The sequence below is a fragment of the Babylonia areolata genome, chromosome 25 (genome assembly GCF_041734735.1).
Source record: "Babylonia areolata isolate BAREFJ2019XMU chromosome 25, ASM4173473v1, whole genome shotgun sequence".
NCBI classification, from domain to species: domain Eukaryota; kingdom Metazoa; phylum Mollusca; class Gastropoda; order Neogastropoda; family Buccinidae; genus Babylonia; species Babylonia areolata.
The window spans coordinates 5,702,139-5,729,248 of NC_134900.1; the positions used below are offsets into that span (position 1 = coordinate 5,702,139).

The following is a 27,110-nucleotide window of genomic DNA, read 5'->3' on the forward strand; positions in this document are numbered from 1 at the left end:
AACAGGCAGAGGTCATGCACTTAGCCCATGTGGATGACTGTCTACTGGAGGTTAGGTCTGAGCTTTAGGGTGCACAGCGATCAGTAAAAACTCGGTTAACGCTCAACCAAAAATATTATTTCAAAAGTCTAGCCAAACTCTGCTGACTCTTCCAAAGAATAAACGAAAGCCACGAAACGGCTGGAAGCACAATATCTTCCCGTTTCTCCGCGCAACTGGATTCAGGAAATGGCGGCCTTAGCGCAGTTCAGTTTGGAAAATGGTGGTTCACTGAAATATTCACTTATTTAACAATATATGAACAACATTTAACACTAGACACAGTAGTAAAACAGATTAAACCATACCTTTAGTCGATTAAACATGAAATCAACCAGATGTTTCGTCAAAAATATGCCAAATCTTTCACAGACAGAAATAAAGGTCAGAGGTTGTGACCTATGTCGAACGGACGCAAAGGATAAAACGATCTCATTGGCTAAAAGTTACGTCAAATATTGAATCTCGGTTCCTAACACGAGAGTTTGCGCGATTTCCACCACGCGTAATAACTCTGAGAAAAAGAAAACCTCTAGGCAAAACTTCAAGTAAGTTTTCAGCAAAGTTTTTGTATTGTCTGTATTTGTAACATTTCATTTGCACAGCAAAGTATGTCCAGATTTTATGTAGTGCAATTTAATCGTTTCCCCAGTAAACAAGTGCTCCGCCGATCTTGACGTGTGGACCACCTAAAGTTTATCAATGGATTTTGAAAGTAGATTCCAAAAGAAGTGGCAGACGACTGATGCTTGGTAACAAATAAATGAATACATGGAAACATTTTATTACATATAAAACATGAGAAATATATAACACACATACTTGGTTGTTTTCTATTTTTGAATCCTAAATCCTGGATCGTATTCACGCTAAACATTAACTTAAATAAAAAATCTCCTTGACACCAACACCATCTTAGAAAAAAAAAATGACTAGGATAATAAAACAAAGTTTCTTGCGGAAGTGTACATGCGTACACCGACCAACTACAACAAACAAAAGAAGAAAATAAATAAATAAAATAAAATGGAAGAAGTGAAGATGAAGATTCGATGGGGACATAAAAAGGCTGAGAGGACTAGGCAGATGACTGCCAGTCCCTATACTACTACTGCTGATTGTGCATTACAGGCATGCGACAAGTGACATTTGCAGACGATTTTAGGGACTTCACCACATGACTGGCGACTAAATAGTAAATCTGTCTAAAAATTAAGTAGAATAACCTCCCAGAATAAAGGCTAAAACCATTGTAAATGGTTTCAGCGAAAATTGCAGGTGCACACTTTATAAAACAAGACAAAGATTAAATATGGGAAATTGTTTATAACATTTCTACACTTATGCTGTATCTTTTTTCTTTAGTTTTATATCAGCACTCTCCTGGTTGTATTTTTAACAATTTCAGTTTATCTGTTATTGCAAATAGTTTGTTATAGTTTGATGTTTTTTTGTTTGTAACAACAACAACAACAAACATTTTGCTAGTATTTCATATTTTCTAACTTAATTTTGTGAACACACAACACATATAAATGATATTTTCTAACTTAATTTTGTTAATACACAACATGACACATGCTGTCTCTCTCTCTCTCTCTCTCTCTCGCTCTGTCTCTGTCTCTGTCTGTCTGTCTCTCTCTTTCTCTCTCTCTCTTTCTCTCATACACTGAGTAGTATGGAATGTTATATTAATGTCATGGGTGTGAATGTATGAGTGTTTCTGCGTTTATGAATATATGCACTTAAGTTGCTTGTTTCCCCCTATTTTTTGTTTTTCTTTTTCTTTCTGTTGCATGCTAAATATGCTGAATAATCCCCCTTGGCACTAGAGCTGTAAAACACTATCTGCCAATAAAAAGCATTGTCATTCTCTCTCTCTCTCTCTCTCTCTCTCTCTCTCTCTCTCTCTCTCTCTCTCACACACACACACACTCTCTCTCTCTCTCTCTCTCTCTCTCTCTCTCTCTCTCTCTCTGCTCCACAAACAATAGACCCCCAAACCAAATATAACCGGCCTAAACACATCATGCCCTTTGTGAAATGTATGCGCTGTCTGTTCCTATACATACACAAACGTGTTTCATCTTATTTTCAACCTTTTGTGTTTTTTATGTATTACATGCAAGCTATTGATTGGATGTTATTGCCTGCCACATCAGCGTCAGGTTTCTCATCACTGTTGTATATGTACAGTGATATAACTATATTTCTCTGCTATGTTTATATATTTTCATTTCAGTCGTGCCTCTTTCCTGTATTCTGTGTGGTGATTAATTTGACAGTCTTAATAATCCCTTTACTTTTTGATTTTTTTTCCTTTTTTTGTTCAATATTTGCTATTGTACTACAATATGATTTGTAATGTACTACAATATGATTTGATACCTAATTATGTTTATGTATACGTATGCATACATATCTGTATGTACATGTAGACATATGCATGCATGTGGGTATATGTGCAAATATGTATATGCATAAGGGTGTGTGTGTTTGGGGATGAGTGTGTGCATATGTGTGTGATTGGGTGGGTGTGAGTGTGTGACAGTGTTCCCTTCATTATATTTTTTGTGATGATGATGGTCCGTTGATTAGTATTATAATTAGTAGTAGTAGTAGTGGTAGTGGTAGTGGTAGTATTTACTATTGTTATTATTGTTGTGTCTTATCGTTACTGTTTTTGTTGTCACAAGGACAGATTGGAAGACTAGGCAATGCCTAAAATCTTTATCCTTGAGTAATAAAGTTTTTGAATCTTTTTTTTTTTAATCTCTCTGGTTTTTTGTTTTTGTTTTTGTTTTTTAATAGTGAAAAGACATTCAACCAACGAAAGAAAACACACACACACACACACACACACACACACACACACACACGTGACATACACACAGACACACACATAAACTCTGTCTGTCTGTCTCTCTCTCTCTCTTTCTCTCTGTCTCTCAGTCTGTCTCTCTGATTATTTTCTTTTGACATTTAATCAGTGGGAAAGCTTATTTGTACAGAAAGCTACAAATTAGAAAAATTAAACCAGTAAAATAGATTATTGCTCATATTGAAGTACCCTCTCCCCCCCCCCCCTCCTCCCCCTCCCCACACCCATACTCTATCCCCAAATGTTTTTCCTCAGTCAGTGTTATAGAATTCTGTTCACAGTTATTATTTTGCTTGATGTTTCAATACATGTAGAATATGTATCCATTTGCACAGTCAGATCTCTTCATATCTGTACACGTGTATTTGTATGCATACATGATATGAATTTAACCATTTGTTGTGCACATGATGTTAATGATAAGTATTACAGTCTTTGCATTGGTATTTCCATGTACTTGATTGTGCCCTGCCTGTACTTGATAATAATGAGTAATGCTGTATTATTTGTGATCATTTTCATTTCTTGTTTCTTTATACTTTGTGTTTGAGGACTGGATTATATATAAAAATTAAAAAAAAATTTAAAAAATGCATGGGTAAGTTTTTTCCTCTTCCCTTTCAGATTCTCTCTCTCTCTCTCTCTCTCTCTCTCTCTCTCTCTCTCTCTCTCTCTCTCTCTCTCTCTCTCTCTCTCTCAGTCTTTGACTCCACAACATTAAACTGTAAGAATTCATTTTCTGTCATTTTCATGACCTCATCTTTTTTTTTTCTTTCTTTCTTTCTTTCTTTCCAAAATAATTGGTGACTTACACACAGGTTCTTGTTTAATGAACTGTCTTGTGACTTAGACTGTATTTAGTCTTTGTTCAATGATTGTTAAATTCAAAAAAGAAAATTGAACTGCGTAATCTTCACAGCCAAATTACCAGAGTATATGAAAAATATGCAAATTATGAGGAATCATGACGATGTCGTGCTAGTCGTTACTCATTTTTGTGAAGGTGTCTATTTCAGCTGTTTTCATGTGTATTGTTTATATACCAAATAGCCCTGTTTCACCTCACAAATTGATCACCATTGACCTGTCAACATTAGCATCCCCAGCACTCAGAAATATTTCCATAAAACAAATGTTCCCACTGACAGCCCCATCCTTTGTGCCCCCAAACACAAGGACAACCATTTTGGGAATCTCTCAAAGTTTGCATGCACAAGCCTACCAATCCTCTGAGCCACATTGGTCAGAGATCTGTTAGTGTGTTAGTGTTGTTAACTTCAAAGACTTGTTATATCACTCATTCAAGGGTGTGTTATATATTGATGTCCACACCAAACAGTACACGCCAAACAGTGACATGCAGAGGCACAACATCTGGTGAAACAGATTCCATCAACACATTGATCTGTAATTGGCTGTCAAAGTGTCAGCACTGAAGTCAGTTTCTGCAGAATAAGTGTTGAATGGGATCTTATAGGTATGTGAAGTCATCTCTGGCAGTTTTGGATACAGTTAACTTGTGTCACCCATTTATCATTGTTTCTTTTTTGTTTGTTGTGTTGTTTTTTTTAATGAAAAACTGAATTAGTGAATAGATTTTTTTTTAATTTAAAAAAAAGAGCAGAAAAAAGCAAATTCTTCTGTATTGTTTGTATTCCTGGAATAGAATTTGGCTTGACCATTCACATATATCTGTAACTTGACTTCAGTGGTTTTTACCCTATCATTTTTGCAGGCCTCTTGGTTTCCAGGGGCAAAAACTATTGATAATTTGTTTTGATTTTCTGTCAGTGTCAGTATTCAGTGGTTTCCTTTGTTTCTGATCATAATCTATAAATAATGTGTGGATGATTCTGATTGTGTTGTTAACTTTTCTCACCCTTTTTGTGTTTGTTTGTTTTGTTGTTCTTTCTACTAAATTATTCATTGATTTCTCCTTTTTTTCCCCCTCATAATTGGTAGGTAGGTAATGTATACATACATATCAAAGTTAAAACTGTGTTTCTTTGTGTTACTGACTATGCAACAGAATGGACAACTTCTTTTCATGTGAATGTTTTTTTAAGTTTATTTTTTATTCAGTTTCTGAACTTTGTTTCCCTTTTTCAGTTTCCACAAATTGTGCCAGACTGTCCCTCATAAACTGAAAAACAGAAACTCTTTCTCTGTCTGACTCTGTTTCTGTCTGCCTGTCTGTCTGTCTCTTTCTCTGTGTGTGTGTCTCTTTCTCCTCCCGCAGCCCCCACCCCCACCCCCACCCGCCCACCCCCCGCCCTGCCCCCCCCTCTCTCTCTCCCCCCTCTATTCTCTATCCATCATTAGTCTTTCTCTCCCTTTCTCTCTTATGCTGTTTCTCTCTCCCCTTCTCCTCCCTCCTTCCCACCTTCCCACCCCACTCTCTCCCTCTCTCTCACACACGCACACACATGCACACACACACACATTAAACACACATTATGTGACAGTTGTCCCACATGTCACATGCCTTAATGCATCCTGCTATTCACTCCCATTCCATTTATAGACATTCATGGTTGACAGCAGCTGGCAATGACGCAAGAAAAGATAAACACTGTCATTGTCATCTTATCCTTTTATTTACGCAGTGGGGTTTTGCATAAGACAGCCACCAGCGGCGTTGCCTCATCGAGCCAGATTCACAACGTGGCTATGATGGAGGCAGTGTGGGTTGTGAGCTTTCTGGCAGCAGTGTGGGCAGCAGACTGGACAGAGCTCAACCTGCCCGTTGACCATGGGGTGAACTATCTGTACAGCCACCCCCAGTCTCACCAGCAGTGTTTGCAGGACCCCGCCTGCCCTTTTAAGGTACCAGTCTGATGCATGCTTGTCAGGTTGTGACCCTGCCATTGTTTACAGGATACAGACCACACAGTTAGTGGACTGATACAATAGGTTGAAGGTTCAGTGACTGGTACTTCGTGTTCATTGATCTTTAAGGACTACATGTCATTGTTAATCTCATCCCCATTGATCCTACATTGTTCCTGTGGTTTTAAGTTTTGGACATTGAGGAATGTGTTGGCAGTTAAGCACTCTGTTCTTTGTGTGTGTTCATGGTCATGCTTAAGTTTGAATTGCAAATGTTACCGACATTGTAGTTAGACCTTCAAATGCACAGTTGAGAATAAGATTTGAAATAAGACATATACTGTAACTGACAGGAGTATGTTGAAACAGGGTAATTTGTACTACTTAAAGTTTGGAATTTAAAATCATGCACAAAAAAAATGTTGGCTGAGTATGGGGGGGTGAAATGTTGACAAAAGTGTTGACAAAAGTGCATGAATGTTTATAACTGTACCAGACTTCCTTGGAGTCGTTCAGTGCCCAGTGCTGGGGTCATGAGGAGAACTGCCCCGAAGCTCCCAGACTGCCTCAGTGCCCTGGTGACAGCAGATACTGGTAAGTACTTGCCCAGGCATTAGTGAAACTCATGAGGAAAGCACAAACAGTGGCTTGAATTTACTTACAGTAAATTGGTTTGAGTTTGAGAGGTAACAAATGTAGAAAAGAAATACTTTTGGGGAGTTTTTTTTCTTGCTCAGATTTGTCATGGAATGCTTTTTTTGTTGTTGTTGTTGTTGTTTTTGACAGAATTACAAAAGATAAAAGAGATCAAGGAACTTAAAAAAGATAAAAGAGATCAAGGAACTTGCATTCATGTAACCCTGTTATTAAGTCACAAGGAAGGAAAAACTAACACAACACAAAGAAAATATGCAACATAACTTTACAAGTCCTTGATCTCATGGCAAGTGCAGTTATGCGAGAGAGCAGGAGTTCATGAATGGGAAACAAAAGCTTTTTCAAGGTGGGGTACTGGCAAGTGTCCATGTGTTCGTGTTTGTGTGCGTGCCTGAGTGTGTGTTGCAGGGATGCATTTTCTGGAGTGTGTCATGGGTGGGTGGATGGTTTCCAGTGTTCAGTTGTGTGAGTGTTTCCTGGCACATGCTTCCGTGTGTGGGGGTGTGGGGATGAAGTATTGATAGGGGAGGCAAGGAGTGGGAAACAAAATGTAAAGCGCTTTGAGCAGTATTTCTGGAGAAACATGCTATATAAATGTCCATTATTATTATGATTATGATTATTCTGTGTGATTTGCAGGGCAAACGACAAGGAAAGCCAGAAGCAAAAGTTCTGGGATTCTGCTGACTTTGGTTACGTTCGGCAAAGACGGAAAGAACTGAAAGCTTACTGCCATCCCTCAAAACCTGTATATACCTTGGACTCTTTCGTATATATATGTATTAGGTGTCCATTAAAACTGATGAAAAGAAAATTGGATCTTCTTTTGTAGGATGGAAGTTCAAGAATCAGGAGTGAAGACAGGTTTTTTTTTTATAATGATTGCCACTTTAAGAAACAGTTAGTGATAAGAACATTATACAAAATTGTTTTTAGAAAACTTGAAATGAAATTATTTAGAAGTCAAACTGAATCACTGAAATTGGAGGATTTCAATGACTGATCTCCATTATTAGATCTGATTAACAGTAACTACATTTGTCAACCAGACATTTAGGTCATTAGGAATTTACTGTTTTATTAGTTTCTTTGGATCATGCATTCACTACAAAAAAAGTTGCCAATATGATAATGATTAACCACAGCAACAGATGAATTGAACATATCCACACAAAAAATATACAAGGATCACTTCGCTTGTGCATCTGCCCCTTGACACACACATGCACACCTACAATTTAATTTCCAAATGGATGAATAAAGATGTATTGTGCAGGTCTACACATTTTTACACATATACATACACACCTGCACATTATCTCTCACACACGCACACACACACACACACACACACACACACACACACACACACACACACACACAGGGCGTGGCAGTTTAAGTGCAAAAGACAGAGAGAGACTTGACTATTTTTCTTTAGTTGTAAGCAAACACAATTATCTGCTATTCTTTTTCTTACAGGATGACTCTAGTTTGTTGTGTGTGGATCACTTGCGATACTGCCAAGCTACCAATATTTTCATTGATCTCAGCACAGCTAAACTGGCGACTTCCACTAATCCGTAAGATTTTGTTTTCTTCTTTATGTACTTTTGCCCATCTGCTTGCCCCCCCATCCCCCCACCCGCTTCTCCCTCTCTCTCACTCTTCCCCCCCCCTCACTTTCTCTGTCAGTTGCTCTTCATCATCAGCATATTGCAAATGAATGCAGTTCCCTTTTTTTTTTCTTTTTTTTTTTAATATATGTATGCTTTGATATTTTACTCCTGTTTGAAGGTATGATTGTGTCATCATTATGGTTTCCTTTTTGTGGTAACATCTCCCCTTGCTCCTAGCCACCACATCCTCTGTTCTCACTGCTGTCATGATGTTCAAAACTTCTTTTGTGTGCTTGAGTACCCTTTGTTATCAAATTTATTTTTGAGTCAGCAGAGGTCAAAACACATGCTCGATGCTGCTTTTTTTACAGGTATGGGTCACATATGCTTGTGGAAGCAACAGCTTGATTAGATACAATTCCGATTTGGCGGTAGCAGGATATATTTCAAGGCACACATAAGTTTGAACAGTGACAGTTCCTATTCTTTAAGACCTGCACCATCAATAATGAGAAAAGGATAGTTGGTATCTGGCCTGGAAAATTGATGTTTGAGAGTCATAAACAACTGGTTGCATGAAAGTAGGCTTTTTCTGCCATCTGTTACAGACTTGGTCCCTCTTTGATTTCAAACACACAAAAAGAAGCAGTTGGTCTGATACTTGTCTGGTCCTTCAATATAATTTTACTTGCACCAAGCCCTGAACTAGGACAATAGACTAGGAGAAACTTATTCTTGGTCCTGTGGCAACTACACATGGATATAGCTCCATGAGGGTTCTGGGATAGCAGGAAGATGGGATGTGTGAGTCTGTTTATGTATTGGGGTAACAGTATGGGAGTTGTACCTTTGAAAATGCAGTGCCAGCATAGAAGTTAGAGTTGCAAAACGGACAACAAAAAGAGAAGAAGCCACAGCTGACCAGGCAGTGAACATTAAACATCAGACTTATTAAATGTTACATGTCGGAGTGTGTATGCGTGCATGGCTTAAACCTGACTGGATGACACAGGAAACGAATGATGAGTGGCCAGTGGCAGCCATCAGTCGGCTCTAACCAGGGAGGCAGCATGTTACGCAAATGACCCCAAGTTTGTAAAGCGCATAGAGCTTGGTCTCCAACCGAGGATAGGCATTATATAAGTATCCATATCATTCATTCATTCATCATTCATTTTCAAATCTTGCAGTATATATAAGCAAATCAAGAGCAAAATTTTATCAGCATAAAGGATGTGCAAAAACAAGAACAAAACCCTGTGGTTTCAGTTACCGTGAAGATGTGCTAAGCTCTGGACAGATTGGAGGCAAGTGTCGGGTGGACAGAGCAGCTCTTTCCTCTCAGCTGGACCACAAGAGTCCACTGCAGTCATGGCAAGTAAAATGTTTTGCCTTATTTCTGCTGTGCAGTCGGGTGCCTGTGAACAGCATGTGGGATATTGTTTCAAAAGACAGTTGCAGTCAATCATGTTTATATATTTGATTCTTTCCATTGTGGCCTTGTCGAGTGAATATTGTGTCTTCCACAAGTGAGGTCTTGATAATTTAGTATTTTGAATAGAATTAAATTAAGGAAAAGGAGCAAAAAGTCTCTAGTTTTGATGTTCTGTCATTCTTTGTATGTATTCTCAGATTTCCTGTAAACCTCCACATATGAGTGGCTTTTGCCTTGATTTTAAGAATTTTTGGTAAATGCTCAATGAAAAGATAGGCTCATGGTGTAAATGTCATTGATCTGCCTGGCAGTCATGTTTTTTTTTTTGGATGGGGGGTGGGGTGGGAGGGGGACTTCAGTATAATTTATTACTTAGTTGTTTAAGTTCGGTAAATGCTTAATGAAAAGATATGCAGATATGCCTTATAATAAATGTCATTGATCTGTCTGACAGTTGTTTTTATTTATGGTTGTTTTTTTGTTTTGTTTTTTGTTTGTTTTTTTGTTGTTGTTTTTTGGTCTGGACTTCAATACGATTTATTGCTTTACTCACTTGTTTAATTGTATATTAACCAGTTGTGTTTGACATAACAATAGGAGTTACAGTAAAATACATAGAACATAGCGTGTGCTGATTTACATTCAAAGGAGGCATTTTCTTATGAGATTAATGCATGTCACAGAGCAGGCAAGTGATAAATACTTTTATGTAGCAGCCCACCCTTTGTAAATAAATGACTTCAATGTACGATTATGAAACATGTTTCTGCTGGCCAGCCTTTTTAGGCAAGTGTATTTTAATTACATATACTTAACCGTGACCCACTAGTGCAGACTCCAGCAGGGGTCTGACATTCCTGTCCTGTGCAAACTACTATCCACCTATGCGGAGAAAACGAAAGTAGCTACGGCCGATAACCTCCCGGAAGTAGGTAACCTCCCCTCTGCCCCTCTGACTAACGCCCTCTTTTTCCGGCAGCCATCATGACTCCTGTTCCTGTGCTCTTCATACGGCTTTTTTCGTATTTTCTGTCTGTTGATTCTCTGGCGTTCTTGTTTTTTGTCAAATTATGTCTCCAACCAGGTCACATAATTATATAGCGCGATTGGGCAATCGCGCTAAAATTAAGGCGCGATCGCAATTTTATTTAATTGTTTGTTATTATTATTACATATATATTAGTAGTAGTAGTTTGGGTTGTTTTGTTTTTTAGTTTTGTTTTTTTTTGGTTTGTCGGTGTTGTTGATTCTGATAATAAATCAAAAAGAATAGAAGGGGAAATATTATGATTTATTTCCTGTTATTGTGTTTAACAAGAAGATAATGGTAATAGGGTTGGTTGCCTGCAGAGGACCATGTGACAGTGTTGAGGGGGTGAAGAACGCAAAAGTTCAGTGGCCAATAGCCTGAGAAACAGCAAGAAAGGTGCATGACTGTGATGTATGATTATGAAACATGTTTCTGCTGGCCAGCCTTTATAGGCAAGTGTATTTTATAGATATTTTAATCTGATATCTGCCTCTCCACTAGATCTATCAGAATCTCAAACTTGCCAAAGTGACTAAGCTGCTTTTTCCTGGCAGGGCAGCAGAGATGGAGCACTTTGTGTCAGTTCCAGAGGAGCCCTTAAAGAGCAGAAAGTGTGATGTCATCATTTCCAGACCTACCTTTATCATCAAACTGGATGCCAGTGAGTGCTTGATCAAAATTTGACTTCAAGATGTGTAGATTATGTAGATTTTTTCAACATATTTTTTTCATTTTATTTATTCCAGTTTTAAGTGTTGTGGTAATGTGTTATTTTATGTTCCTTTTTGCCTTGAATATGTACTGAGAATGGGTCTTATAGACCGAGTGGAATGACTGTCGTGCAGATGTTGTAATGTATCACGAAACTGTATGACTCAAACATATGATTATTTTTTAGTTTTAAATTCTATTTTGTAAGTTGCTGGTGTTGACATATATGAAACTGGTTGCCTTCAATGTTGTATTTATATTTGAAAGCCTAGAAGTTGAGTGTTCATTAAAAAATGAATAGATAAACCTATATATATATAGTCAGCTTATATTTCAGATTTCACAGTATAGTATAAAGGTGATTTCTATTTGATATAATGATTCTTCAGTGAACAGTGAATGATTTTCTAGTGACAGTTTTTTTGTTAATACTTATTTCTGATCAGATTACTGTATAATCCAGTGTGCCATATATATAGTTAGTTTGATTTGGGCATCAGTTTATTGGGGTACAACTCATACATTAGACATAAATCAGGTTTATTGTCAGTGTCAGCAGTTACACACTGGCAGTCTCAGTAGCCTTTCCACCTTTCCTCATTGTGAAGAAAGAGATTTCCCATGCTGCTGTCAGGACGATTTGGGGTGTTGTGTGGCACAGAGCTTTGGCAGAATTGATGATTTGATAGGCAGCTGTCACAACTATTGTCTGCTCCTGTATCACTCTTATAGAACTGATGACAGTGTCAGCAGTTTGCTGGATTGATACACAAGCCTGTGGCTTTCTGTGTCGGTTGTAGCCTGATGACTTGCCTATGTTGTGTCATGATGGTGGTCAGTGTTCTTAGTCGGCTCTTTGTCAACAAGAGCTGTGTCACTTGGAACATTTCCTGTTGGTTATATTTTTATTTTGGTTAAAGGTACAACTTCTACTGCTGAGGACTCCACTCTTTACCGACTCCTAATTACTGGCTTACACCATAGACAGTATAACATTGATGATGCTCATGTTTTCTGAAATCTGACACCTGTCCTGAAAATACTGACAATGGCCCTTCAGAGTTTTTACAAGCAAGTGAGCATGTCTGGTTGAGTTGTATTTTCTTTGGTTTTATTTTTTGTGGTATTTGTAAGGGATACATTGAATTTTTAATTGAATGACATGATAATGAATATATTCCATTTTGGTTTTATTTCACACTTGCTCTCTTTGCATGTGAATAAGAGGCCGTTTCTGGCTACAGCATGAGCCCTTCAAAATTTTTGTTTGAAAGAACAAATTTACCCCCTTTTCATTGTGTGTGTTTTGTTGTTGTTTTTGTTTCTTTCCTTTTATTCTGTGGCACTTGAAATGAAGAATTATTGTTCAGTTACTGTGGTGATATATGATTTTGTGGTGAATGGTGTCAGTGATGCAGAAAGGAGAAGTAAAAAACAAACAAACTCTGTTTCTGGTCAGATGATAACACAAACAAATGAATGTCCACAAAACATTGTTTTTTCGTGTGTGTTTTTTTCGACAGTGGTCTGTGTCAATATTTCAGTACTGAGATCTTTTCCTCCAAAATCTCAGATCACCAACAAAAACGAAATATTGATTGAGGAAATGAGGTGGGCAGAATCTAAACAGTTTTAATACATACTTTCTTTGTTTTGTGTGCATTTGGTCAGTAAATGATCAGAATGTAGTTACATCAGACTTTATTACAGTTTATAATATTGATGATAAAAGTGTACTATGAATAAACTTTTGTGCCAGAAACAAAGGATCAAGTTTGCTTTTTTACCTCTGTCTCCTGTTCTTTTGTTTTTTACAGCTTTACAATGGTGTTGGTTAACGCAGTGGTGGTGGTAGTGACTTCTTCAACCCGTACTGTTTAAATTCTGTCAGCGGTGAACATGTACCACCATTTCTGTGACTACGTCAACCTGTACATCTCCCAACATCTCAATAATTCCTTCTCTACCAATGTCAACATCTTCATCTGGGACACGGTGAGATTGTTTTCAATAGTGATGTTTATCAGCATTATTGTCATGGGAAATTTCCTTGTAGAAAGCATGTTTGTGTGTGTGTGTGTATGTGTGTGTGTGATTTTGTGTCTTGTGTCTCTGTATATTTTTGTGTTAGAGAATGAATCTATTGAGTAGAATATCCAGATGTGTGCACGTTTTTAAGTGTGGGTGCATTTGATATACTTTTATTTCTGTGTGTCACAGTCAGAATCTCCATCTGAATTTGGTTATTTGTTTATAATGTGTACGCATATGTGTTCTCTGTATGAATATTTGTTCACTGCCTTTACATGGGACTGTCAAGGTCTTAGATCTGGTGCCATGTGTTCCATTCATTATACAGTGTTATGTCGTGCTAAAAGCAAACTTTTTTTGTTGTTGTTGCTAATACTGCAAAAGAAAGGTAAATCATTGGAAAAAATTGTCCACTACTTTTGTTATCCTCTCTACATACTCAGCATGACATAGTACCCAGTTTTAACTTGAATCTGATTTTTAGATGTCAATGACTAGAATGCTGCAAAAAATATGGAGGTGAAAATGAGGAATTACTCTACAGTTTCTAGAATGGATTGGAGTAACATTGGCAGTGAATAATGTTTCCAGACGCATTTTATCATTGGAAACAAACTGGAAAATGGCTTTGCTGACACTGTCTTCTGATAGGTGAAGGAGTTTTGTCAGCTGTATTTAATGTGTATGACTGTAATCTTGACCAATAATCAATTCCAAATAGATATTGCAAGCAAGGGAGGGGGGGGGGGGGTGCACAGGTGTTAATGCTTCTGCCTCACAAAGTTAATCAGAGATGCTTATTCACATTCACATGTATGTTCATATTGAACATATGTGCACATAAACATTCATGCATGCACATGTATGCATACATGTACACAGATAACATGGGCTCAGGGATTCTTCAGGAAGATTTGATGTTCCACACCAGATTGCTTCTGTCAGATCTGCCCTCAATAATACTGTTATTTTGTTCTTGTGTGTGCATGTTTGTGTTTGTGTGTGCATGTTGGATGTGTACTTGTGTTTCAGATCCATTTCTGTGATGATAATGTCTTGCTTTCAAGGAACGTTGTTTTTTTTTTCCATAAAAATCGATGATGAGCTACTGATTTGAGATTTGTTCATCAGCCTCTGTTCTTTGCACGGTTCAGTAACTTATGAGTGACTGACACATGCATTGATGGGATGTTCTCCTTTGAAGGCAGTTGCCTTTTTGTGTTCTTTCAGAGTGGCCACAGGATGAGCACAATGTTCGCAGATACCTGGAAGGCTTTCTCTGACCACACGCCATTGCGTCTGAACCAGTATGATGGAAAAACAGTCAGTGTTCTTCATTTTTTCAAGTTTTTATATTGGTGTTCCATTGGAAACATTTGTTGTATAGCATGTAAAACGTGCAGTAAAAGTAGGTTTGTGGTCTGGTGTTAAAAACAAAAACAAACCTTACTTATACCGTGGTGAGAGAGTATGTGTGTGTTTATGTCGATGGGTGGGGGTGTTGGGCAGGTCAATGCATGTGTCAGCTCGTCTCTCTGTGTGTGCTAGAATACTGTGTGAGTTGACTGGTCATATTATGGTCAAGATACTACAGTCTGAAGTTGTCATTTCATAGTCAGAATACTGCAGTCTGAAATTGTAGACAAGACGCTACAGTCTGAAGTTATTGACAAGATACTACAGTCTGAAATCATAACACAGTCAGGATGCTGCAGTATGAAATGATCTTATTATTATGTTGAAAAGATGCATTTATGTTGAATACTCATGCATTTCTGTACATAAGGAAGTGTTGGTGCTTGTTGGAAGGCTGTGTTTGTGCATATTGGGAAGCTGTATTTGCATGTGATGGTGACAGATATTTCAATGTTGAACATCACAGTTGTTGTTTTTTTCTGTGTGCTTACAGGTGTGTTTCAAGCAAGCAGTCTTCTCCTTCCTGGCTCGCATGAGGGGTGGACTGTATTATAATATGCCATTGGTTAGTCACTTCTCTGTTTTTTTATGGCAGTTCTTCGTTTACTGTCAGTATTTGTTGAAACTCTGTGTGTGTGTGTGTGTGTGTGTGTGTGTGTGTGTGTGTGTGTGCGCGTGCACATGCATGCATACTTTGATTTTTGAGAGTATATGTTAATTTACAGAAAACTTCTGTTTGTGAAATGAATTATTTTGAACAACAGCATTCAGACTTCATCTGTCATGAGATATATTTTGACAGCAACATTCAAACATATACTGTGATGATTTCCAGTTCTGATGAAATACATGAAATGATGAAGAGTACATTTTGACTGTTCTGCTTTAGCTTTAACACTGTGCTGGAAGTAAGAGAAAGTGAGTACATTGAATGTCCTCTCTGTTACTGCAATTCAAATCTGGTTATGAAAACACACTAAATCAGTCATGCTTTATTTGATTTTAATTCTCTGTAATATAGTGAACTCGTTGAAAATGAAATAGCTGTTTGTGGTCATTAGTTCTGGCTGCTATGTGCCAATGGAAACAGAATAAAAGAAACCAGCTTTAAAAAAAAATTTTTTTTACTTGTAGATACCTGGTTGCCATGGCAGCAGTATGATGAAAGCTTTCTCACATTACCTTGTCCACCGCTTGAAGTTACCTCAACACGGGCCCTTGGTAAGGACAGGAATGGTCAACTTTGCACATGTGGATATGGCTGAGATGATTTGATATGATTCCTTGTTCATGTATGGAAGAAAGGAATTACGAATTGATTTCAGCTTTTATATCATATAATCATTGCGTGATGATACTCCATGTGTATGTTTTAAGTCATTTATATGTTCTTCTTCATTTCTTTTTATTCTTTTTTTTTCAAAAATATATCATTTATAAAATTTTGCTGTGCATGTATGTCATAGTTACTGATGCGGTGATGTACAAATTAACAGGGATTGGTTGTTTTTTGCTGAAGTTAGGTAAAACTAAAAATTGAAATAAAAAAAAAAAAAAAGGTTTTGCTGAAAAAGTTAAGTTTGTTCTACAAAGACAATCCTTTTTTTTTCTTTTGACAAAGTCACAAAGTCTTATAATGTATGAAACAAAAGTTTATGTCTTTGGAATATCATCAAAGAAAAACAAATGCCAATAAGCATGTCTCCCTTTTGTTAGAATTTGACTGGCATTTTGATGTCATCCTTTGCACCTTTGGCTCTTTTCATGAGTTTTTTGTTTGTTTGTGGGTTTTTTTTTCATAAAAAAAAGATGTGTACCTGTATGCTCTTTCTCATTCATGCTAATTTTATTTGTATATTTCTTGTTTCATTCAGCAAAACAAGATCCGTGTGACCATGTTGGCACGCTCTACCAAGTACAGACAGATCCTGAACCAGGTGGAGGTAAAGACGAAACACAAGATAAAATAATACTGTATTATCTGCAAAAGAGAAATTGTTGACACATTAGCTGATAAAAGAGACTTTTGAAATTGGCATTACATCCACAGAAAAACACAGAGTTTGATCATGCTCAATAAATTTGCTGGTCAACAAAACCCGTCCAGTCGCCCTGAGTAAAGCACTCTTAACAGACTGCAGAGTAGAGCACATCACATCACAGTAACACGTCTTGTGACACCATTTCACTACACACAGTGACATGTCATGTGATACCACATCACTACACATAGTGACATGTCGTGTGACACAACGTTACTACACACAGTGACATGTTGTGTGACACCACTCACTACACACAGTGACATGTGTAATACCACATCACTACACATAATGACATGTCATGTGACACTGCATCACTACACACAGTGACATGTTGTGTGACACCACTCACTACACACAGTGACATGTTGTGTAATACCACATCACTACACATAATGACATGTCATGTGACACTGCATCACTACACACAGTGACATGTTGTGTGACACCACTCACTACACACAGTGACATGTTGTGTAATACCACATCACTACACATAATGACATGTCATGTGACACTGCATCACTACACACAGTGACATGTGACACCACTCACTACACACATTGACATGTTGTGTGATACCACATCACTACACATAGTGACATGTCATGTGACACCACGTCACAACACACAGTGTCATGTGACACCACGTCACTTCACACAGTGATAGTCGTGTGACACCATGTCACTACAGACAGTGCGACACACCACAACAACCACAGCACATATCACAACAAAGTACAAATCGGTACAACATTACCCTCCTTGACCTCGCTTGACCTTTTATATTTAGGAATTATGGGATGTTAATACTTTGTACGCCATCAGTGTGCTGCAGTGAATTTCTGTTGATCAGCCCCAAAGTAGCTGAGTGCACTGTCAAAGGACGCACATGTCATCCAAAACACGTTCTATTCCTGTGAAAACATTGGCGAACAACGTAGAGGTTTAGATGAGCAAGATAAAAATACCAAGTGAGTAAACAACTGGTTGAGGAAGCAAAATTGAACACACCCACCCATAATGTCCGTACTTGGTTCAAGGGCAGCAACCACATATTATGGATAAATCAGTACTCGGGGAGTACAAAGTATAAAGGAGAGAGATGACAGTTACTCACTCATATGCTAGACACAGACAGTGGCACACATAATATGCCAGTTATAGATGTGCTTTCAGTCTTGAGATCACTTTCACTGTTGACTGGGCTTAGAAGCCTAATTTACTTGATTGTTAGAATACTGATTATTATAATGATAATGATTGTGATAGTGATTGCAATAATGCTGATGACATATGATACCCATTCCTGCCCATGTGCACATTAAATTTATTTTCTTGATCCACTAAATTAAGAGATTTTAAACAACAGCTGTAACTTGTTATTTTTAGAAATTAAGTCATAAATAAGGCTTCTCCTCAAGTGTCAAAAGCAGAATTCTGTTACAATTCTACACTTGTTTTTACATTAAGTACAGTTAGAATTGGTTTGATTTATGAAGATTGTACTATATCTCTGACTGGGCTGCTTCTGTTTACAGCTAGAATTCTACACTGTTTTTTAACATTAAGTACAGTTAGAATTGGTTTGATTTATGAAGATTCTACTATATCTCTGACTGGGCTGCTTCTGTTTACAGCTAGAATTCTACACTGTTTTTTACATTAAGAATTCTACACTGTTTTTTACATTAAGTACAGTTAGAATTGGTTTGATTTATGAAGATTGTACTATATCTCTGACTGGGCTGCTTCTGTTTACAGCTAGAATTCTACACTGTTTTTTAACATTAAATACAGTTAGAATTGGTTTGATTTATGAAGATTGTACTATATCTCTGACTGGGCTGTTTCTGTTTACAGCTAGAATTCTACACTGTTTTTTACATTAAGTACAGTTAGAATTGGTTTGATTTATGAAGATTCTACTATATCTCTGGCTGGGCTGCTTCTGTTTACAGCTGGTGCGCGCCCTGCAAACAGATTTTGAGTTTGATGTACGCGTCGTGGATTTTGTCAGGTATGTTTTGTCGGTTGTGGAAGATCATTGTCATGATCATTAAATATGAGAGAGAAAGAGGCACAGATAGAGAGAGAGAGGGACAGACGGACAGAGAGATTAACATCACCATTGATACAAATACACATGCAGGCAGACACAACAGATGGATATATCAATAAGGAGGGACCATGATAGTAGACATCACAAAGCCTTTGCTGGGAGAAGGTGGAGTTTGGCATATTAATACAGTCTCTGCTCTGTGATAATCAGACCAGAGCACTTATGGTTAAATAGTTCAGATTGTGTTATGGAAAGTGTGTGAGGGAGTGTGTGTGTGAGTGTGACAGAGAGAGTGAGTTAAGTTTTCTTTAAATGTTCAAATCCGTTTCTGTTTTCTTTTCTTTTTTCATGTGCATATTTTGAAATTATTATTTCCTTATACATGCAGAGCACATAATTTTGCTTCAGAAAGATACAATTTGTACAGCATTATAGCACAGCATATTCTCTGTATTCATGTGCATGTTTTATTTTTTAATTAATTACTGGAAAGAGAGAGGAAAGGCATTTTTTAAATTTTTATACACTTGGTTTTCTGTCTGTATATTCCAGGACCATGCCATTTCTGGAACAGATTGAGGTAAACACTTTTTCCTTAAAGCTCTGCTTTCAAAAATAGGTAAAACATTTTAGTAAAAAGAAAAAAATAGGTAAAAATCCTTTTTGTTTTCATAGTTTAGATCATATTTCTGTGTGTAAATCATGTTTTTCTCTCGATATACACACTGTCATAATTATGTCAATAAAACAGAAACTTAATCTCCAGTGTTGGATGAAATAACATGGTACAATTGACATTAATGAAGACATCATCTGTGTTGCCTCTGTGGCTTTTTTGTTTTGATTCCCCCCCCCTTTCTTTTTGTTTGTGTGTATGCAAGCATTTTTTTTGTGTGTGTCCAACACAATTTTAGAGTCAATTTACTGAGTTCGGCTTTTTGAAATTTGAAAATTTGATAACAATAGAAAATAGAATACATTCAGTTGATGTGCCTCCACTTTATATATCTATCAGTTCAGTTTAAAGGCTCTCAAGAACACACCTCTTCTGTTCTGCATGCCATCATATCGACTACTGTGCTTATTGAACTTCTGCTGTTTGTGTACATTTGTATGTGTGCATGCTAGTTTGTGAATGGTATATATATATTCTCCTCTTTTGTCCACCTGTCTTATTTCATTGAAGCCTGTTCTGTTTTTTGTGTAAGTTTTTATTTTTATGGAAAAAAACATTTCTTAAGAAGATGGAAGAGAAACAAGCAACCAATGAACAAAAGAACCTTTGTGCTGTTGCAGATTTCCCACAACAGTGACATTTTCATTGGAATGCACGGGGCAGGTCTGACTCACATGCTGTTTCAGCCTGACTGGGCTGTGGTCATAGAGCTGTAAGTGAACTTTCTTTCTCTCTGACTGCCTGGCTGTCCCCGTTTCTGTCTCTCTCTCTCTGAGAAAAATGTCTCTTTCTTTTTGTCTTTGAGCGTGTGTCTCTGTGTTTCTGTCTCTTTGTCTCTCTCCCTTTCTCTGTATGTATATGTCTTTCTGTCAGTCTTCCCCCCCCCCCCATGCCCCCCCCTCTCTCTCTCTCTCTCTGTGTATCTGTTTCTCTTTTTCTGTCTCTGTCTCTTCTGTCTTTCTTTGTGTGTCTGTCTGTCTCTCCCTCTCTTCTCTCTCTCTCTCTCTCTCTCTCTCTCTCTCTTCCCCTTCTCTCTTCCCCCGTACCCCCAACCCTTCACTCGTCTAGGTACAGAACTGAAGTTAAGGACTAGCACTGCTGACTGTGAGAATCAGGTGTAGTTACGGTCAGGGCCAATCTGATTGCCAGGTACAACTGTGAGGACACAGACTGCTACTGTGACCTGGCTCGCTTGCGAGGCATCCACTACATGACCTGGGAGAACAAGAAGAAGCTGCATCAAGAAGATGAGGTGAGGTGATTCGTCTTAGTTCTGTTTTATTGCTTTGTTCTGTTTTATTGCTTTGTCCTTTGTAGAGTTCTTCTTCTTCTTCTGCGTTCGTGGGCTTCAACTCCCACGTTCACTCGTATATACGCGAGTGGGCTGTTACATGTATGACCGTTTTTACCCCGCCATGTAGGCAGCCATACTCCGTTTCCGGGGGTGTGCATGCTGGGTATGTTCTTGTTTCCATAACCCACCGAACGCTGACATGGATTACTGGATCTTTAACGTGCGTATTTGATCTTATGCTTGCGCATACACATGAAGGGGGTTCAGGCACTGGCAGGTCTGCATATATGTTGACCTGGGAGATCGTAAAAATCTCCACCCTTTACCCACCAGGCGCCGTCACCGTGATTCGAACCCGAGACCCTCAGATCGAAAGTCCAACGCTTTAACCATTCGGCTATGGTGCCTGTCTGACTTTGTCGAGTTAAATCATGTTACCTTAACCTTAACCCTCAAAAACCTAATGACAAGGTAAAAAGGGTTTTAGGTAGGCATAAAAACCCCGCTCAGTAGATTCAAGTGGAAGTTGACCCACATGAATGCAGAAATCAAGAAAGAAAAGATGACCTACTGTATACCCTGCCACATGAAAAGGCTGTACATGGTTGAGGAGTCAAGGGTTCTGTTCATTAATGTATGTTTTTTTGTACTTGATTTAAAATGTTTTCACTTCACATAATGCATTTGTGCACAGTATGGATGTGATACAGAAATTGATAAGGTTAAGAAAAGATGGGATTGAGACAGATAGCCTATTTCTCTGTACTATTTACTGGCCAGCATGTAAGCTGATAAGTGCCAAGCAGCACTGGCTTCAATTTGCGTCTTTTTCTAACCAAGTGGAAAGCTTATGTGTGTTTGTTGTTAAATGTTTCTCACAACATCAGCAGAGTAAGACATGGACCTGCCTCACAATGAGTTACAGACCTGCAGGTTCTTTGGTAGAGAATTTATCTCTGATAGGTACTGATTTTCTTTCTACCATTTTTTTTTTCTTTTGTCTTACTGGGGCAGATAAAATATTCTCTGTGGCCCTCACGAACACCCGCAATTCATTTTTAGTTGTGCAGCAGCTGGTTTTTTGAGATGGGGGGGCGGGGGGTAGTTGGTTTTTTCCTTTGGTTTTTTTTTTTTTTTTTTTTTTTAAGTGTACGTGAAATGCAGCTTTTCAATTTTTTTCTGCATATATGTACAGCAGCTGTTCAATTTTCTGTGTATGTGCACAGCAGCTGTTCACATTTCTTGCATATGTGTAAAGCAGCTGTTCATTTTTACCGCTTATATATACAGTATCTGATTATTTTTCCTGGATATGTGTACAGTAGATATGTGTTTGTGTGTGAATTATTTATACCAATATGTACAATTGCTGTTCAGTTTTTAGCAGATATACGTGTATGAACAGCAGCTGTTCTTTGTTTCTCTCAAAAAAGAAAATATTTCTATTCATTTGTTATATATTTGGCATCTGAGAAAAAAAGAAGAAGAAAAAAGACACATACCTAGAGAAGAAACAGGAGAGAGTAAGAGGGTGAAAATTATTAAAACAAAATGAAACAAGACAGAAATATGAAAACAAACAGAGATCATATTTATCATTCTTACAATGAGACACGTATTTGTGTGTACATATATTTATCAGTTGTGAGTTCAGCCTTGGTGTCTCTGAGACTGCAGATTGTTGCATGTGTGTGTGTGTGTGTTTGTGTGTGTGCATTTGAATGCTTGTGTCAGTGTGTGCACATGTATGGGTATGCAAGGGTTCACTGTCACTGGCTCATTTAGTTCTTGTTTTATTTTAATCGTTTGTCTTCTACTAATCTTTCATTTGACCATATTTTAATATATTCACTTTATTTTGTCTAATTGTTGTTGTTGTTTTTATCATTTTATGTTAATACTTTTTATAAATCTAGGGTAAGTTCTCAAGGCCTAATCAGTGTGTTGGGAAGGTCAGGCATCTGCTCCTGTTTCATTTTCTTTTCTTTTTCTTTTTTTTCTTTTTTTTTCATTATTCTAAGTTTTTAACAGTGGATCTGGTGAAATTCATATGGATCAATCTCTTCCAAACCTTGAAACTGAAACTGAAACACACAACAGATTTTTCTGTGTGAAATTCAAGCTCTCTGGGGAGAGTGCATTGGCACAGCGCAGCACAGCTTTTTTTTTTTTTTTTTACTCTTTTTTTCTTCTTTTTTGTTTTTTGTTGTTTTTGTTTTGTCTAAAATTGTATCTATTTTACTATCAAAGTAGATCTTTCTGTGAAATTTATCCAAGGACAATCTTTTATTGCCATGGATTCTTTTATGTGTGCCAAATACATGCTGCACAGGAGACCACCACCCACACCACCACTTTAGGTCTTTGGGGTGTTAACCCATGCTTACTAGCAATTCCATGCTTTCTGACATGGTGTGGGAACATTTCCTTCATCCTCAAGGTTGGTTTCTTGTCTTTTCATGACACAAATTTGAGAGAAAAAGAAGTGGGGGAAATCATCCTTGTTTGATTCAAACTCTGGATATCTCACTCCACATCTTCAGCGCTAAAATGTGATCTTCTCTTTTTGTTGACTCTTTACTGTCAGTATTTAATTTTTGCGACTGATTTTTCAGGGCCATCACCCAACGCTTGGTGCCCATGCCAAGTTCACCAACTATGCCTTTGATGTGGAGGAGTTCATGCGATTGATGCGCAAGGCTGCTGAGCATGTCCGTTCTCACCCAGACTTCATAGCAGCCCGAAACAAACGGTTTGTTCAGCAAGATGCGACCCTGGTGGATGCCAACGCTTCGCAGCTAGACTCAGATCTGGACTTCGCAGAATCGTCACAGACTGACAGCAAGCATCATACACACACTGACTTGTAAGTGTCAGAGTAGCAAGAGGGATTTGTTTGATTGTATATGAGTCACATAGTCTGACTGAAAATTTATTGTTATCTGGTGGATTCAAGGGAAAGAAGGGGGAGAGTGGATTTGGATTTTTACACAGAATACCAGTGCTATATAGCTGGGGGTGAGGGAAGTAGTTGGCAGGGAAGTGAAAAGAAATGGGGTTATGGGGGACCAGACTGGACTGTTGCAGAATATTGTCATACACACACACACACACACACACACACACACATACTGACCTTTGATTTCAAGAAGTGGGAGGGGGGATGGTGTGGACTGTACACAAACATTGTGGCATGCCTCTGTATGGCAGTCACACACACTGGTCATTCACTGTGAGGGGTGGAGGTGAGAGGAAGCTTATGCTGACACATGTCACTCTGATCCCACATTGTGTGTGTGTGTGTGTTTGCAGAAGTAGTCAATAAAATATGTACACTGGCAACTGGAGAACATTGTGTCAAATGTTTTGGTTCTTGAAGCAGGTGTTGACGAAGATATTGGGTGATAGGGCGGGAGGGGAACAGCTGATTGTGGAAAAACATTAGAGCCTGTTTCTTAGTGCATTTACCAATAATGTGTGTGTGGGAGAGTGGGGTGGGGGGGGGGGAGTACATAAAACCATATTTTAAAATGTGTTTTAGGAGGCATAACAATAGCAAGATAATAACAAGGAACAATTACAAAAAATGGAAAGCAGCTGAATGAACAGAAAGTTCCTTACGTCTTCCATTTTCTGTGCACATTCCTGCCTGTGGATTAGCAATGATTCTGAAGGGAGGAATGACTGAATGTCTCAGCATCTTATTTTCAGTCTTCGATTCACAATGACAAGCATCATGAGCCACGTCAAGATAGTGCTGCCTGTACATTGTGATTTGATGCCTGTTCTATGCAGTTCTGTATATTGGTTTTGTCAGACACTGTGCATGTAATTTTTAAGGTGAAATTCATCACCCCGGAAAAAAAAACTGATGCAAAACTTGCTTGTGAACTTCACACTGAAAGAAAATGAATAGTATCAAATTTTTTTTTTCATAGCGTAAATTCATTGACCCAAAATTCCACATTAATTTTGCTCCAACTTTGCTGCAAACCTTTACTTTTGCACAAGAGTGGGAAACTTTTGACTTCACATGTGAATTTTGCCAGTGTTTTGACAGATAACTTCTTCGCTGAAAATTTGGTAAGATTCCCTTCTACCAGGGTTCTTGAGCAAATTACTCCCTTAATAGCCACATGTACTGTTTGAAGAGTTCTTCTTTAAAACCAAGCTCCTTGATCAGGTTGTTATAAGCACCATGCTGCTGTCTGAGCTTCAAAATGTTGTTCACCCAATTTTGATTCTTCCTCTTTTCTTCATATCTCTTCTTACCTGGTGACAGGACTACTTTTAAAATTCTCTTATTTTCACCACAGAATGCTTGCTTTGAATGTGCTGGCACCATGGTTTCGGTCAAAACTGGCATGTAAATTTTGTTTTGAATGGATGGATTTTTTTTCTCCTTTACATGCAAATTCTGCTTGAATGTTTCACACGCAAATTTTGCACCAGTTTTTCAGGTCCATGGAATTCCACTTTTATTGTTAACAGCATAACTGATCACTGCTGAGTGTGTTGCATGTTGTCTCACCAGTTAGTGGCCCTGTGCCACGTCCTTTGCAACCAGTGTGAATCCAGGGACTGTGTGAAGTCTGGCACAGTGTTGCCTGCAGCATGTCGTTCATGCCTGGGATCAAATAGTGGGACTGAACCACACACTGTAGGTGGACCCACATGGAAATATCATGTTGCCCAATTGTGAAACTATCATTTGCCTGCCTTGATAAAAAGTTTTCTTTAGTATGTTTTTATCAGTGATGTCAAAAAAGCATAGTCCCAGGCCTAAAAATTGTTTTTAAAAGAAAAAGGGAAAAGGATGAGAGGTTGTAACTGGAGGAGACATTCAATGAAATATTGAAACGAGTAAAAGAACAATTATCCTCATTTACCATGATAATCCTGCTTGAAATGGCAAAACAAAGGTGATAGACTTTGTCAGTGGATGTGTCAGTCATGACAGCTGAAAACAGTGACATGCTACAGGTAAAGCAAGACACAAAGTGCCTTGCCATAAAAAAAAAAGTGCACTGACTAAACCAACATGACATTATCATCCTTATATTGAATGTCTAACTTGACAGTCTTTCTGTCTGAAACCATGAAGGTTTGATCCAGTGAGACCAGGAACACTTTCCATTTACTGCATGGATGACAGTGTCTGACAGTGGGTCATAGACTGGTGATACAAAGTGCCACACACTCTGCAAAAGATCATTTTGTTTTCTCATTTGTGATTGGCAGAGACGATCAGTTTCTTTTTCCTGTTTTTGACTGGCAAAGACGATCATTTGTGTTTGTGTTGGAAAACATTCTCAGTATCTGTATCATGTACAGTGAAACAGCGAACAATTTTATCCAAGGGCCTGACACAAACTACAAAGGGTGGCCTTAGAAATTAATTAAGGGCATCCAAACATCAAGTACATATCCACATGCATGCATACGCATACCAAGAGACTCGTCAAGACTTGTTCAGTGCTACATGGCACATTTAAAAGAGGAAGTGTCCAGGGACACATCTCCTGAACAGGTTGATTGTCAGCTCTCAAAGGCATCTGGAATCACTCTCTGTGGATTCAATTTATTTGCCTCTGGAGTCTGTCCTCGAGAAACTCTTTTGGTTAATCATGAGCGGTATCCGCCAGGATATGTCTTTGATTAACTGTATACACTTTGCCTTAAAGGGAGACCTTAGATCGTTCAGGTTCACTTTGTTTGGAATATGCAACCAGGGTTGTTGTTTTTTTAAAAAGCTTAATCCCGAATCTTGTTAGAATTGTGTTTGAACAGTTCACCAGTTCAAAACAGTGTTACATTAGTGAAGTGCCTTCATTGATAGTCGGTTGTGTAGGAAAAGTTTCAGATATTTGAAGAAGAAGAAGAAAAAAGGATATGGCTTTAATTTTGAGAGGTGCTGTTTGAGCAAGTTTTTACTGTATCTGAATTTGATAAAAACATTTTGCAGTCAGTTTGTTCAAATGAAAGTTTACAGTCACTGGGTGTTCTGGCATTATTTGATGTTATGTTTTTTTGTTGCTTTGTGATTTTTTTGCTGTTAATGTTATGCATTTTATCTGCATGTTTTATCAAGAATTGTGCATATTATCAGTGTTTTGATGGGACCAAACTGCCTTACTCTGGAATAAAGATATAGTGATATATTCCATTCATCCTGGTGCTCTCTCTAGTTCTTTTTTTTTTTTTTTCTTCATATGTGTTTCTCATTCATTCACACATTACGACATGCCGTGGCCTTGTAAAAAATTCATCACCTGTTTATCTGCAAGGTCGGGTTCAAATCCTGTCAACAGTTTGTGTGAAGGACAGGGATGGCTTTATTCTCTAAGGTCATTGTATATGGAACGCTACAGGTGTCTTACACCCCTTCTCC

At 38.0% G+C, this 27,110-nt stretch overlaps 1 protein-coding gene across 1 annotated transcript; it reads left to right on the forward strand.

Annotated features, from left to right (window-relative positions):
• Nucleotides 1-448: 448 nt before the first annotated feature.
• Nucleotides 449-27,110, forward strand: LOC143299435 (EGF domain-specific O-linked N-acetylglucosamine transferase-like). The gene is made up of 17 exons (XM_076612631.1): nt 449-587; nt 5,527-5,746; nt 6,246-6,343; nt 7,046-7,154; nt 7,886-7,986; nt 9,292-9,396; nt 11,042-11,148; nt 13,090-13,193; nt 14,460-14,552; nt 15,139-15,210; nt 15,780-15,866; nt 16,520-16,588; nt 18,649-18,707; nt 19,302-19,329; nt 20,046-20,137; nt 20,575-20,677; nt 23,335-27,110. The coding sequence occupies exons 2-17, from the start codon at nt 5,591-5,593 to the stop codon at nt 23,587-23,589; spliced, it is 1,638 nt and encodes a 545-aa protein (XP_076468746.1). The 5' UTR covers nt 449-587; nt 5,527-5,590; the 3' UTR covers nt 23,590-27,110.